At 46.4% G+C, this 15914-nt stretch overlaps 1 protein-coding gene across 3 annotated transcripts in view; it reads left to right on the forward strand.

Annotated features, from left to right (window-relative positions):
- CACNG7 (calcium voltage-gated channel auxiliary subunit gamma 7) overlaps nucleotides 1-15601 on the forward strand; it is a 234741-nt gene extending 219140 nt beyond the window's left edge. For all 3 annotated transcript variants that reach the window (XM_068242984.1, XM_068242983.1, XM_068242985.1), the window contains 2 exons: nucleotides 9061-9206; nucleotides 14084-15601. In XM_068242984.1, coding sequence (XP_068099085.1) covers nucleotides 9061-9206; nucleotides 14084-14341 — 404 coding nt within the window. In that variant the 3' untranslated portion in view covers nucleotides 14342-15601. The remainder of the gene's footprint in view (nucleotides 1-9060; nucleotides 9207-14083) is intronic.
- The last annotated feature ends 313 nt before the right edge of the window (nucleotides 15602-15914 follow it).

Consider the following 15914-nt stretch of genomic DNA (forward strand, 5'->3'; position numbering starts at 1 on the left):
GCTATATTTGTGTCCCCCTATGGTGGCCTGTGCCCCCCCCCCCCCCTTCTGCCAGCAGCCTTCACTCACCTTCCAGGCTCCAACGATGAGCCGCACGGGACCCTCTTCTCCGGCCGGCATCTCCGTTCTATCTGACGATCAGTTCTGGGTCGTGGCTTGATGACGTCATCAAGCCGGGACCCGGCGCTGACGTCAGTCGGAGCAGAGATGCTGGCCAGAGCGGAGGGGGGCGCCGATCGTCGCAGGAACGGCAGGGAGGTGAGTGGATCCTCTTCTTTCCCCTCCTGCCACCGCAGCTGTTAAACTGATCACTACGATCGGACGGCGATCGTAGTGATCACGTGATCAGCAGCCATACGCGATGGCTGCTGATTACTCGGGGGAGATGTCGGCTGTCATATGACAGCTTAATCTCCCCGTCCGGGTGCGCACGATCGCGTCGGGAGCAGAAACTGCGGGCCGGCGTAGATCCTATGCCACATCAGGCTAGAACAGCCACAAGTGTGGCGAAGGATCTCATAGAGGCGGTCCCGAAAAGGTTAAAGGGGAACTTAGGCGAAAAGGGGAAAAAATAAATCAATACATTGCACAGTGAGAGGTTAAAAAATAAAAGAAAGATCAAGAAATGATTGCTATTTGCCATGCAATTTTTTTAATATTATTTGATCCACCTGCACATAATCATCTTTACTACTGGCAGATGGGAAAAAACAGACAGCACCAGTGGTGCTCAGCAGAGCTCGAATATTCGAGTAGCTCGAATATTCGAGCTCTTTTTCAGCTATTCGAGCTCGGTATTCGAGCTCCGAATAGCTGCAGCTATTCGAATGGGCTATTCGAGTAAACGCGAATAGCCCATTCACTATTCGAGCTATTCGAGCAAACGGCGCTATTCGAGCTCGGGTACCGAGCTCGAATAGCGTCATAGCCCAGATTGATGTCCTTAGAGCCAATCAGAGGGCTCCCAGGCCCTCTGACGGCAGCCAATCACAGAGGGGGACCCTGGCCAGCCCCTACCCTATAAATAGCGGCCGCCATGTTCCGTATCTCCGTCCTTGCCTGAGACTTGCATAGAGAGAGAGTTGCTCCTTTGTGCTTTGGCTTAGCAAGAGCTTTATTGTGGTCATTTACCTAGCGTTTTTGCTCACATACACCTCCTATACACACCTATATTGTTGTTAGTTAGATAGACATTGTATTTTAGTTAGTAGCTTTTGTGTTACATAGAGAGAGACTCAGACAGCTGCTGCAGGCTTACAGCTTTAGGCCTCAGGGCCTGCCTGTGTGGGCAGCTGTCCTCCTGTCCTCTGTTAGTTTATTTCTCATTAGTATTAGACAGTATTAGATAGTATTAGACAGTATTTCTGCTGTCCCTTTACTACTTAGTGATTGTATTTTGTATTGTAGTTATATACTACTGTAACTGTACTAGGACACTCACTGTCACTGTTCATACTAGGCTACTAGCTCGGACTCCTGCGTGTGTGTGTGCACTCACTGTCTGTGTACTGTACACACACTCTATTTCCTTCTGATTACTGATTGATTATTGTAAATTCTACTTCCTGACAGTTACTACTTACTTACTGTAGTAGGGACACTCACTCAGTCACTGTTCATAGGCCAGCTCCTGCGCGTGTTTGCGCGTGCGTGCACTCACTGTCTGCAGTGTACACACACTCTATTTCCTTGTGATTACTACTGATATTGATTATTGTAACTGCTGCTAGTTGTACTTCCTGACTGTTACTACTTACTTACTGTACTAGGGACACTCACTCACTCTCTGTTCATAGGCCAGCTCCTGCGCGTGTTTGCGCGTGCGTGCACTCACTGTCTGTAGTGTACACACACTCTATTTCCTTGTGATTACTACTGATAGTGATTATTGTAACTGCTGCTAGTTGTACTTCCTGACAGTTACTACTTACTTACTGTAGTAGGGACACTCACTCAGTCACTGTTCATAGGCCAGCTCCTGCGCGTGTTTGCGCGTGCGTGCACTCACTGTCTGTAGTGTACACACACTCTATTTCCTTGTGATTACTACTGATTATTGTACCTGCTGCTAGTTGTACTTCCTGACTGTTACTACTTACTTACTGTACTAGGGAGTCGGGACACTCACTCAGTCACCTCACCCACCAACCCACCCCATTAAAGTACCCCACTTTTCTCCCGCCCTTTTCAAAAACTTCTGTGTTTACGCCCAAAACATCGAAGATGTCTGGAAGTGGCAGCCAGCGCGGTTTGGGCAAGGGGAAGGGCAGCAAGGGAATCAGGAGGAGAGGGAGCAGCATTGTGGCAAGCCGCGGCCGCGCCACCATGCACAGTTCCGCAGCAGCAGCGTCAGTGGCTAACATTCCTCCCATAGCCACTGGCCGTGGACGCCTTGGGCGCCGCCCAGCAGGAGCATCTGCAACTCACGCTGCAGAGACACAGCAGCAGCAGCGTGTAGCACCTGCTCCGATTTTCCTCCAGCCGGGTCGGAAACATCCCATTGAGGAAAAGGATGCAGACACTGTGGTGCAACTGATGACGGAGGATGAGCAGCCCGCCATCAGCTCTGCATCCGAGGCCTCCACCCTCACCACCACCACCACCACCACCATCCCTGTTCGCAGCAGCCGCCCAGCAGGGTCTGGGGAGGAGGCCAGTTCACCGTCACTCGCCGACCTGTCATTCAGCAGTCTTTTGACCCCAGGCATCATGAGTAAATTGTCTGCTGTTGTTGGCGATCTTGAGGAGGAGATGCTGATGGGCACTTTGGGGGATGAGGGATTGGACAGCAAGACTGTGGCGACAGTCAAGCAGCCCATCCATGCATCAGGAGAGGAGTTTGGGGGGTCATCATCCCAGCAGGACATGTTTCAGGAGGGGGAGGATGATGATGACCCGGTGACAGACAGAGACTGGGTGCCACCACCTCCAGGGGATGTCGTCCTCAGCAGCTCTGAGGAGGAAGATGCGCTTGTGGGCCTTGCAAGGAGGCGCATCATTGCAAGCATTGGCAGCAGTATAGGCAGGTCCCACAGCCTGCTGGTGTCTCAGGCTCAGCAGCAGCAGCAGCAGCATCTGCCAGTACCACCACCAGCCGCACCCAAGCCCCCCCACCAACCACCACAGGGAGACAGGCGGCAGCAGCGCTTCCATGCCGTAGGGGGATGTTTCTGTCACCAATCTGGCGATTTTTCACCATGCCCACTGTGTACAGCAAGTACGCCACTTGCAACCACTGTCAGCGGAAGTTGAGCAGAGGTGCAGACCCCTTAAAGTTCAGCACCAGCTCGCTCATCAACCACCTTTCTGCGAAACATTTCCACCAGCATGAGGAGTTCCAGAGGCTGAAGGCATCTGGTGCTGGCAGTGGCACCACACCCATCACTGCACAGCCTTCAGCTGCAGCAGCAGCAGCAACAGCAGCCACCCGCCCTCCTGCTCCTCCATCAGCACCAGCAGGAGTGCGGAAACGCACTGCTCCTCCCCCCTCTGCAAATCCTGCCGCCGACACTGAGGCCTGTTCTGGCAGCCAGTCCTCAGTGGCCTCCTCCGCTGTGTCTGCTGATTCCCGTGCCAGCAAAAGGCCACGCCAGAGCCTTTTGAGCGAGTCCTTCCAGGGGGTGGTTAGGGCTCTGCCTCCCAGCAGCCGTCGCGTGCGGCAGCTGAACGGCTTGCTGGCACGGGCCATGTGCTCCCAACTCCTGCCGTACACGCTCGTGCAGGAGGGGAGCGACATTCGTGCGCTGCTTGCTTGCGCAGCCCCAGACTGGCAGCTCCCCAGCAGACACTTTTTCTCCCGCAAGGCCATTCCTGCACTGCACCGCTTTGTGATGGCCAATGTGGAGCGAGGGCTGGAGCACGCGGTTGGTGAAAGGGTCCACGTCACCATGGACTCCTGGAGCAGCCGCTTCGGGACAGGCCGCTACCTGTCCTTCACTGTCCACTGGGTCAGCTTGGTGGAAGGGGGTGAGGATGGGAGAGCAGCAGCGGGCACAGCAGCAGCAGCAACACAGTGGGTGGTGCCACCCCGCAGGGTCAGGGGAACTGCAGCAGGTTCCTCCGATCCTCTGCCATCCTCCGGCACACCTGGCCAAACCCCCCGCCTCAGCAGCAGCGTGAAGGCCCGCCACTGCCAAGCGCTGCTGCACTTGGTCAGCCTTGGGAAGACCAAGCTGACGGCAACCCATGTGTTGGCCAAACTCCAGGAGCAGGAGAGGATTTGGCTGACCCCCAGAGGCCTCAGAGTCGGAGAGGTGGTGGCCGACAATGGGGCCAATCTGGTTGCCGCAATAGACAGGGGAAACCTGACCCACATCCCCTGTCTTGCCCACGTGCTGAACCTGGTGGTGCAGAAGTTCTTGCGCACCTACCAGGGGATGGGCGAACTGCTGGAAACGGCAAGGAACGTTGTGCGTCACTTCCGGCGCTCGGCTGCAGCCTGTGCGAGCCTGGAAGACGTGCAAAAGGAGCTGGATCTGCCACGCCATCGGCTGATCCTTGACGTTCCGACTCGCTGGAACTCCACCCTGGCGATGTTGGAGCGTCTGGTTGAACAGAAGCGCGCTGTCAAACAGTACCTTGCCCTGGCCACTGTTTCCGCCGCTCAGAGAAGGGACAAGACCAGCAACATCCCGTCCATCGTCCCCGATGATGACTGGAGGCACATGCAGCAGGTGTGCTTAGTGCTGGCTCCCTTTCTGCAGGCCACTAACATGGTGAGCAGGGACCATGCTATAGTCTGTGAGTGGGTGCCCCTGGTTTGTCTGCTGAACAGGGCCCTCGATGCTTTGCTGGAACAGGGAGCGGCAGCCTTGGACCAGCAGGAGCGGCAAGCAGCTGCACAGTCCACCTCTGAGGGGGAGGAGGAGGAGGACTTGGTGGAGGTCCCTGACCTTGCTGCTGATGAGGGGGAGCAGCACAGTGCAGCTGAGTTGGTGCGGGGGTGGAGAGAGGATGAGGCTGACGAGGCAGAGGAGGAGGATGAGGACAGCAGCACTGCCGTCGATGTGCCAGCAGACGTGGCCCGCCTCTTCCCAATGGCAGCGCACATGCTGACGTGCCTGCGCAGAGACCCCAGGGTAAACCAGATGAAGCAGAGAGAGGACATCTGGATCAGCATGATGTTGGACCCACGCCTCAAGGGGAAGTTGAGCCAGTTCCTGCCGCCTGCAGGAGGAGACCCAGCGCAACAAATAAGGAGCTTGCAGCAGGCCCTTGTTGAGCGCTTGGAGGAAGCCTTCCCCCAGCCTTCCACTCCCACTGTCCAGCAGCCAGCACAGAGGCAGCAGCAGGTGCCTGCATCCAGCAGCAAGCGCCCCACAGACCTGCTGTCTCTCAGCCACGAGCTCTACAGGACTGTAGAGGCTCCGGCAGCAGTGACTAGAGAGGAGGTGCATGCAGCAGCATCCTCCACCGGTCACAGCCAGCGCCTGACCCGCATGGTGGCTGACTACATGGGGTCCTACAGCGGGCTTGACAGCGATGCCCCTGTTGATCCCATGGAGTATTGGGTCAAGCGCCTGGAGATCTGGAGCGAGCTGGCGCAGTACGCCCTGGAAGTGCTGTCCTGCCCCCCTTCCAGCGTGCTGTCCGAGCGCTGCTTCAGTGCAGCTGGTGGTGTGGTCACCGAGAAACGCTCACGTCTGTCTCACAAGTCTGTGGACAGACTGACGTGTCTCAAGATGAACCAGGCGTGGGTGGAAGGCGAGTTCCTGGCCCCTGTTGTCGGCGAGAGGGGGACATGAACTGGCTAAGAACCATCGTTAATGTGCCTTACCACCCTTTACCACCTCCTGGCTCCTGCTCACTAAGCCAGCCTGGTTCACTTTGACTATTACGTCGCCTGCAGCCACACATTTTACACCTACAGTGGGCTGCTGTGTACTGCCCTTCTGCTGTCTGTCTGTGTTTCCCACTGCCAGGGTACACAGATTTACCTTCTGCTGCCACTCTGCCACCAGCTATTACGTCAAACAATAGCTATATATCTGTGTAATTTGTTTTACAAACAAAACCAAAAAACCATAAAAAAAAAAAAGGTTTAATTTTTCTGAGGTGCCCGGGTTGAAAACTGTGTTGTCCCAGTTGTGTATTGGACACGATGTGGGCTGCACGACCGCTGTCTGGGACCTCCTGTTGTGTTCATTTACGGCCTGGTATCACCGCTAGGTACCAGGGCTATTATGTCACGCTGCCTGCCTGCTGCCACACTCACACTACTCCTCCATTCCTCCTGCTGATGCTGCTGTCTGTCTGTGTTTCCCACTGCCAAGGTACACAGATTTACCTTCTGCTGCCACTCTGCCACCAGCTATTACGTCAAAAAATAGCTATATCTGTGTAATTGGTTGTAAAACCAAAACTACAAAACCATAAAAAAAAAAAAGGTTTAATTTTTCTGAGGTGCCCGGGTTGAAAACTGTGTTGTCCCAGTTGTGTATTGGACACAATGTGGGCTACACGACCGCTGTCTGGGACCTCCTGCCTGCTGTGTTTATTTACAGCCCTGGTATCACCGCTAGGTACCAGGGCTATTATGTCACGCTGCCTGCCTGCTGCCACACTCACACTACTCCTCCATTCCTCCTGCTGATGCTGCTGTCTGTCTGTGTTTCCCAACGCCAGGGTACACAGATTTACCTTCTGCTGCCACTCTGCCACCAGCTATTACGTCAAACAATAGCTGCTCACATTACTCCTCCATTCCTCCTCAACTGCTGCTGCTGTCTGTCTGTCTGTGTTTCCCAACGCCAGGGTACACAGATTTACCTTCTGCTGCCACTCTGCCACCAGCTATTACGTCAAAAAATAGCTATATCTGTCTGTGTAATTTGTTGTAAAAACAAAACTACAAAACCATAAAAAAAAAAGGTTTAATTTTTCTGAGGTGCCCGGGTTGAAAACTGTGTTGTCCCAGTTGTGTATTGGACACAATGTGGGCTGCACGACCGCTGTCTGGGACCTCCTGCCTGCTGTGTTTATTTACAGCCCTGGTATCACTGCTAGGTACCAGGGCTATTATGTCACGCTGCCTGCCTCATTGACTGCCTGCTGCCACACACTCATCCTCCTCCTCCTGCTGCTGAATTTACCTCCTGCTGTCTGTGTGTTTCCACTGCCAGGGAGCACATACAATGGCGCTTCCAACATGCGTGCGCCACCAGCTATTTGTTACGCTCAAAAATAGCTGCATTTCTTTAAAAAAAAAAATTTGAAAAGAGAAATAAGTGAAGAAGAAGACGATATAGAAGAAGATGAAGAAGATGAAGAAGAAGAAGATGAAGAAGAAGAAGAAGAAGATGAAGAAGAAGAAGAAGAAGAAGAAGAAGAAGAAGGAGAAGAAGATGAAGATGAAGAAGAAGAAGATGAAGAAGATGAAGAAGATGAAGAAGATGAAGAAGATGAAGATGAAGAAGAAGAAGATGAAGAAGAAGAAGATGAAGAAGAAGAAGATGAAGATGATGAAGAAGAAGAAGATGAAGAAGAAGATGAAGATGATGAAGAAGAAGAAGATGATGAAGAAGAAGAAGATGAAGAAGATGAAGAAGATGAAGATGAAGAAGATGAAGAAGATGAAGAAGAAGAAGATGATGATGAAGAAGAAGAAGATGAAGAAGAAGATGAAGAAGATGATGAAGAAGAAGAAGATGAAGAAGATGAAGATGAAGAAGATGAAGATGATGAAGAAGAAGAAGATGAAGAAGAAGATGAAGATGATGAAGAAGAAGAAGATGAAGAAGATAAAGATGAAGAAGATGAAGAAGATGAAGAAGAAGAAGATGATGAAGAAGAAGAAGAAGATGAAGAAGAAGATGAAGAAGATGAAGAAGATGAAGAAGATGAAGAAGAAGATGAAGAAGATGAAGAAGATGAAGAAGATGAAGAAGAAGATGAAGAAGATGAAGATGAAGAAGATGAAGAAGAAGATGAAGAAGATGAAGAAGAAGATGAAGAAGAAGATGAAGAAGAAGATGAAGAAGATGAAGAAAAAGAAGATGAAGAAGAAGAAGATGATGATGAAGAAGATGAAGAAGAAGAAGAAGACAATATAAAAGAAGAAGAAGATATAGAAGAAGATATAGAAGAAGAAGATATAGAAGAAGAAGAAGAAGAAGAAGAAGATATAGAAGATAAAGAAGAAGAAGAAGAAGTATATACAGTACTGAACAAATTTCTGGACACAACTTCTCTTTTCAACTTTTTTTTTTTAAAGGAACATCCCCACATAATCACTTGCTGTTGTTACTTGGAAAAAAAGAGGTTTCTTGCATCATTCACCCTCAAAACAAGTGTTGGAAGCTATTTAAGGCCATTTCGAATAGTCAGCTCGAATAATGAGCTCGAATACCGACTCGAATAGTGAGCTCGAATTCCGAGGTCGAATCGAATAGTAAAAATTATTCGACTCGAATATTCGACTGATCTCGAATAATTTACTATTCGAATTCGACCTAACTCGAATTTTGAAAAGGGGTATTTGAGCACCACTAGACAGCACCAACTGCCATGTTCTATAACCACACCCACTAAAAATAGGATAGGCTAAAAGGTTGTTTTTTTATGGATATACTGTACAGATGCACAGAGGGAAATACTGGTTGCTTGGCAGTTGGAAACAGCTGTTATTTACCACAATGCAACAAGGCTCACAGTTGGGAAACTGCCAGTCTCTTTTTAAACTGCTAACGATAACTATTAATAGCACTCCATTATATTCCATGCTCAGAATTTTGGCTATATCGCTGCTAAAACACTGGAACCAAAATGAGGTGCTCTGCCATGGTAACGTAGTTTGGCCCATCATTGACTTTTTTTTAAAAAAATAGTATGCCAGGATCCCCCTGCACCACAATGAACTGATCTGACCCAGAGATGTATATAGCCTGAGGAAAACAAGGTCAAATAAAATGTCACTAGTTTGCAATCAACTAGTTTGGGTCTGACATGCATTGAATTGTAGTGTTGTATGAGGAACCTTTTACTTATTATGCTGGTTGTATTTGTAGCTGTGATGAAATAACCATTAATTTTAATCTCTGTTGTATTGTGATCACCTTACAGGTCTTTCCCTAATTGTAGGTTTGGTTTTGTACATCTCAAGTATCAATGATGAAGTCATGAACCGGCCTAGCAGTTCTGAACAGTATTTCCATTACCGGTATGGCTGGTCATTCGCGTTTGCAGCCTCATCATTTCTCCTTAAAGAGGTGGGTAAAATGTACTTTTCTAAAACTTAAAGGGGAACTTCGCCTAAACAAACATACTGTCATTAAGTTACATTAGTTATGTTAATTAAAATAGATAGGTAATATATTCTCTTACCCACCCTGTTTTAAAAGAACAGGCAAATCTTTGTGATTTCATGGGGGCAGCCATCTTTTTGGTTGAAAGGAGGTGACAAGGAGCAGGAGACACAGTTCCTACTGTCCTGTGTCCTGATCACCCCTCCCAGCTGCGCAAGCTATGCTGCAAATCTCAAATAAAAAAAAATTGCACCAAAACAGCAGAAGGTAAACAACAACATCAGAAATCCCATCATGCTTTGCACAGCATCAGGGGAAAAAAATGCCCGGGCAGTTTTCTTCTGTGCAGCTAAAAATGAGGCTTGGGTAAGAAAAACAAAGTTCTGATGCTGTGAAACAGTTAAAGAAACACCGAGCCTTTTCAGTGCTGCTGAGCAGATTTTTAGTCTGGAGGTTCACTTTAAAGGGAATCCAAGGTGGGGATATCTGTAAAAAAAATGCTACTTGATCCGCGGGGCTGTCCAGTTCAGGTAGCTACAATCCCGGCTGCTTTATGCCTCTTCTGTGGCTAGATATCAGCCACTTTCACTTTCCGTGACCCCTGAGGTCACAACGCTGAAAGCTGAGCAGAGTGTGAGGAGGTGGGAGGAGGAGGCGGGGGAGAGGCAGAGCTGCCCAATGGTAGCTGTGGAAGAGGAATCAGGAACGCCCTCATTGGGGTTCATCTCCTGCTAGGGACACCCCCACCCCACGAGATTAATGACAACCTGAATGTCGGCAATTTCTGGGGGAGGGTTTCACAGCCATGGCTTGTGTTTTACCCTGTTGTCAGCCCTGCACTCCAGAAAATAATATTTCCCAATAAACACTGCTCCTTCTCTTTCACCATCCCCATTACTATCACAGAACTGAAGTAGTGTGTGTGTGTGTGTGTGTGTGTGTGGGGGGGGGGGGGGATAGTAGCAGCACACATAAAGGGAAGTTGATGTGAGAAGGATATGAAGGCTGACATATTTATTTCTGGGACTTATTTACGGTAGTAAGGAGACCTTGAGCAGACTCCCTAACACTGCTACGGCCTATAGAGCACACCTTAGTGGCTGCAGCTCTTGCGCTTTGCGTCCGACAAGCAGAAAAGTGCAATATAAGCGTTCTGTGTATGTACTGCCTTCTAAACAATGCACATTGTCCAGCTGTTCTGCAGATCCTCTGCCTCTAATACTTTTAGCAATAGAACCTGAACAAGATCAAAGGTTTCTTACATGTTTAGCTGCATGCTTGTTTCAGCTGTGTGATTCAGATTAGATCAGATCTAGAAAGATCAGCAGGACTGCCAGGCTACTAGTTTAAAAGGAAAAAAAAATATGGCAGCCTCCAAATGTCTCTCAGCTCAAGTTCCATTTAAAAGCTGCCATTCCACTTATCCTGAGTAACCACTTCCACTGTTGCTCACACCCCTTCACTCCCACCCTAACCCTATGCCAATTCTTCCTGTGAATGTTTATCACTGAAATTGAGTGTAAATGTGTATGTTTCTTCAGCTTAGCATCAGTAAAGAGAGCATATCACATGGTAATTGGTGAAACTAAATGCTCTACTCTCTATCCCGATCCCGTGTTTCATTATTTCCCATCTAGATATTGTTTGGGATGAAGCAGAGCTGTTATAGGCAACAGTGAAAGTGACACTGAATCAAAAAAATATTATGATATAATGAATTGTATGTGTAGTAGGGATAATTAATAGAACTTTTAAACAAAAAAGAGAAAAGACCCCCTCTCTTGTGATCTAATAATAGGTGGAAGCATTCAATCAGGTATAACTCAGGACACCAAAGCTACCATGAAAAAAACCTTTATTAATGACCAGCTAATGAGTTAAAATCAATTAAAAACAAACAGCCAGACCTGGTACATGTGTCCCTAAGTAATAAATTAACAATTGAGTCTATTGACAGATATCATAAGTATAATTTCTTCTGGTTGCTCCTGTGATAAATGAATGAAAGCGGAGTCCTAATCTTGGAAATAATGATAAAAATGATAATAATAAGGACTCCTGCTCCACAGGTCACTATCCCAGAAGGAACATACATAAATATTGAAAGTTACTGTTCTCACATCTCTCCTGCTCGAGATAAAGTGCTAGTGCTGAAAAAGCTGATTAATAAACTGAAAACTCCCTAATAGAGTTAAAGTGATAACCGTGTAAAATCAAATTAATTATATAAAACGAACATATTGCTGCAAAAATTGATAAACATACAACATTGAATCAAAAAAGTGAAATGTGCAAACTACAACAATTGATCAAATAGCCAAGCAGATAGAGACAAGAAATGTCTTAAGGTAGAAGTTGGTGCAAGAAGATGGCCGCAATAGCCAAATCTGAAGTCACCTAAAGTGCATGAATGAGCAGGGAAGGAGATCATAGGAAGCAAAAGACTCACCAAATGAAGGAAATAAGAGGACCAGGAAAGGCTGTACAGCGCTGCCCGCGCTGTCCCACTAGTTCCGCCGAAGCTGCCAAGGGACCCCCTTGGCAGCTTCGGCGGAACTAGTGGGACAGCGCAGGCAGCGCTGTACAGCCTTTCCTGGTCCTCTTATTTCCTTCATTTGGTGAGTCTTTTGCTTCCTATGATGGTTGTATGTTTTTTCTTTTGCCTTTTTTGAAAGCCATCTCGGGTTTGCTTTAAATAAGCTGCTTGAAGATTTTGTGTTACTTTAACTGGCATTTAAATGAATTTGAAGTGAGAGTGTTATGCAAGCAGTCATATTTACCATATCTCTTTTCAAGCAATACCAGTTGCTTGGCTGGCCTGGTCATCTTTTCGGCTGCAGCAGTGTCTGAGTCACACAAGCATGCAGCTAATCTAGTCAGACTTCTGTCAAAAGCATCTGATCTGCATGCTTGTTCATTGTCTAAGGCTAAAAGTATTAGAGGCAGAGGGTCTGCAGAGCAGCCAGGCAATTTGCATTGTTTAAAGGTAATTAAATATGTCTGCCTCCATTTTCATTTTACTTCAGATGTGCATTAATGAAAGTCTATAGGACAATCAGCCAAAAAAAGCATAAAAAACTGTCTGCTGTGTGTCCCCTCTAAAAAGCTCACTAAATGCTATACAAGCTTTTTGCAGACAACAAAATAGATCACCATGACTGGCACGACTGGCACTTCCCTAGCATGATGAGCTGAAATACAATGGAAGCACAACTTGAGGTTTTGTGACATTTGAAATGAATACTTGCATGAACAATCCTATTAACATTTTACAGTTTAGTGCGGTCACTAGAAAATCGCTAGTCATTTTCTGCATGTGCTACTATAATATTAATTACATCTCAGGTCACAGGTGCCCAAATCACCCTTGACCCAAAATAAAGAACTAACTGTTTACATTTAGATTTGGTTATTTTTTTTATCTTTATTTGTCAAAAGTATTAAATTTGTTTAAGTAGTATAATTGAATGTGCCTTCAGACATGCCATGATGACCAACCCTATTGAGTTATGTAATACTCTGTTACTGCTAAATGCTGAAAAAAATTTGACACCATTCTTAAAGGGAACCTAAACTGAGAGGGATGTGGAGTTTTCCATGTTAACCATACCAGTTGCCTGGCAGCCCTGCTGATCTCATTAGATGCAGTATTGGCTGAATAACACACCTGAAACAAGCATGCAGCTAATCCAGTCTGACTTCAGTCAGAGCACCTGATCTACATGCTTGTTCAGGGGCTGTGGCTGAAAGTATAGGAGACACAGAATCAGCAGGAGAACTGGGCAACTAGTATTATTTTAAAAAGGAAAAATCCATATCCTTCTCAGTTTAGGTTCCCTTTAAGAATAAAATAAACTCCTTTATTAGATCTCTTTAAAAGGCACAAAAATGGATGTGTGACTGTGTAGGAAAATGAAGCATTTACAGTGCTTAAAGTTCCCAGGCCTGTCGGCGCCTGTCACCGAAAATGGAAGTGACTGCGGGCTGGGGACAGGAGCATCAGAGTGAGACTGCATGGGACAGCTGCAGGGGGCTGGTAGAAGCCCCAGGTGAGTAAAACTCATTTTTTGGGTTGCCTTAAGTGTCCTTTTAAGAAACTATAATTAGGTATTTAATATTAATTACATTTATAGAGCCAACTCATCTACTGTTTTGCTAATGTGGAGGGTGATCAGAGAGTACCCTAAAAGGAAAAAGCACAGAAATAATGGGAGCCCCGATGATGCACTACGTCACAATAGTAGCTAATACATGGTAATGTGAAGATGGGGTACTCACAAAGGAAGGTTGCAGTCGGGCAATCAACCACTTGCACAAACCCGACTCCAATCGGGTGTCCAGACCAGCTAGATGCAGACAGGCTCTTAATAAAAATGACTAAGTATTTCTAGGCATGGCCAAGCCACAATAAACCAATTAGAACTCCCCTCCAGAGGAGGGTGGGTAACACAAAGTAGTAAAGACTAGAGATGCCCAAGGTATGATAAAACTACGTTAACAATTAAAAAGAAAAGGTGAGGTAGCTTAACTCAATGAGCCAAGAGAAGGGCTCCCAAGGCGCCTTTCTCTTGGCTTAAACACTCTTCTGGCACTTGATTCAGCCTGAGGAAGTGGGCAGGGACCCCCAAAACGTGTTGCCAGTGCACATTAAAATTTGTTATTTATAATACAAACTTGTCTTCATTGAGGTAAGCCACCTCACTTTTTTCTTTTTAACTGTTTTTAACATAGTTTTAGCATACCCTGGGCACCTCTTTCCTCCTAGGCATCTATTGTTTAATATTAATAAAGTTATATTTTTACTACTGTCACTGTGTTTTCATATAGACATTATTTTTCAGGGTGCTGGTGTTATGTCGGTTTACCTATTCACAAAGCGCTACGCCGAGGAGGAGATGTATCGTCCTCATCCCGCCTTCTACCGACCCCGTCTCAGCGACTGTTCAGATTACTCCGGCCAGTTTCTCCACCCAGAAGTGTGGCACCGTGGCCGAAGCCCATCCGACATCTCAAGTGATGTCTCAATCCAGATGACTCAGAACTATCCACCAGCCATAAAGTACCCAGACCACATACACATATCAACCTCCCCCTGCTAAACGCAGAATCAGCCGTAAACTTTCTGGAAGGTCTAAGCATCTCATTAAGTTACAATTCTCTACGGAGAAGTCATAGCTTGACCTATTCAATCAGAGACTAAGTACCAGGGAGCTTCAACTATGAACTTACTTTCAAAAAGCTGAAATCTCCCAGCTTCCTTTAACTCTATTAATTTTTACATCGGTTTGTTCATTTTATTTTAATCTTACTACTGTTAAAATTGGCAATTGTTTTAGGTAATAATTTTCCCAAGTCTTGCTTCGATTTTTTTTATTTTTACTTGCATTTTCTTTAAAAACAACACTTTTCAGCCTTATTTCTTTGATTATTCTATCACCTTTATTCCTTCTATGAAAAAGACAAAAATATTCTTAATAGATGCTCAATCTTGAGGTTTTTTTTGAGTATGTGAAACAACCTTTTTAAGGTTGTCACAAAACACACAGACAATGGGACAAGAAATAAGGCGAAACATATTTTTTCTTTTTCTTCCTCAGCAAGCTTTATCTTAAGGGTAATAACTCAGTAGACTCAAACGAGAAGAAAAACTGCTAGCGATAAAATCTCTCCAGCAAGACTGATTTACTGAAGGACAAAATAATCATCAAGATAAGAATGAACTGCAAAAGAAGATATATTTTACTGGTTTGTGATGTCCAGGAAAACGCACTGGTCTCCAAACACTGGGTTCAAAAAAAAACCTTAAAAGACTATCTCTGTCCTGTGTCATCCATGCTGTTGGGTGACTAATATATATTTTTTTGGGATGTGATCCAATGTCTGGCAAATATTTTGGGGGTTTCTTTTTGTGTGTTCACTGTGTGGCCAAACCTTGGGGAGAATTGAAAAGCTGCCCCATGAATGTTACTTTCTTAAGCATACAGAACTGAAAACCCCTTGACTCAGAGGGTGTAATAATTTTGTATTATGTGCATCCTAAACTGATCTTTAGAAATCGAGATCTGTTCAGGGTGTGCCAGGTAGGCAGTCTGCAGAATGATTATCTGATTAAGCTGTCTAGGTTAGATGATTTAGGAGCATCTTCTTTCCAAGAGTTTAATCATCAGGCTAGAACATCTTGTTTTATTCTTTTCTCATTGTCAATGCAGACAACTTAGGAAACAATAACATTTACATAAGCGTTTGTGGGTGAATTTGTTCAATGGTTCCAAATTTACATTTATGGCCCTCTGTACAGTTTGTAGGTAAGGGTTTTCACTGCTTAAAGCTAATGGGAATCTAAGTAAGAAAAAAAAGAAAGACAGTAGAGACTTACCTAAAGAGAGGGAAGGCTGTGGGTCCTAATGAGCCTTCCCTCTCTTCTCCCAGTGCCCGTTCCAGCGCAGTATCCCCCGTAGCAGCATTCAACAAATTCGGTCAAATGCTGCTATCTCCGACACTAAAGGGAGGCTTCGGGAATCTGAGTGCTCCCAAAGACAGGCTGCTGCACACTACTCTCTCGTGCACTCGCACGTGCACAGTATGGTGCCACCTGTCTTCAGGAGGACTCGGCTCCCGAAGACTTCCGAAGTCCCCCGTGGCTGGAGATTTGAACGGAGGAGCTGCCGCTGC

Source organism: Hyperolius riggenbachi, chromosome 6 (assembly GCF_040937935.1).
Source record: "Hyperolius riggenbachi isolate aHypRig1 chromosome 6, aHypRig1.pri, whole genome shotgun sequence".
NCBI lineage: Eukaryota > Metazoa > Chordata > Amphibia > Anura > Hyperoliidae > Hyperolius > Hyperolius riggenbachi.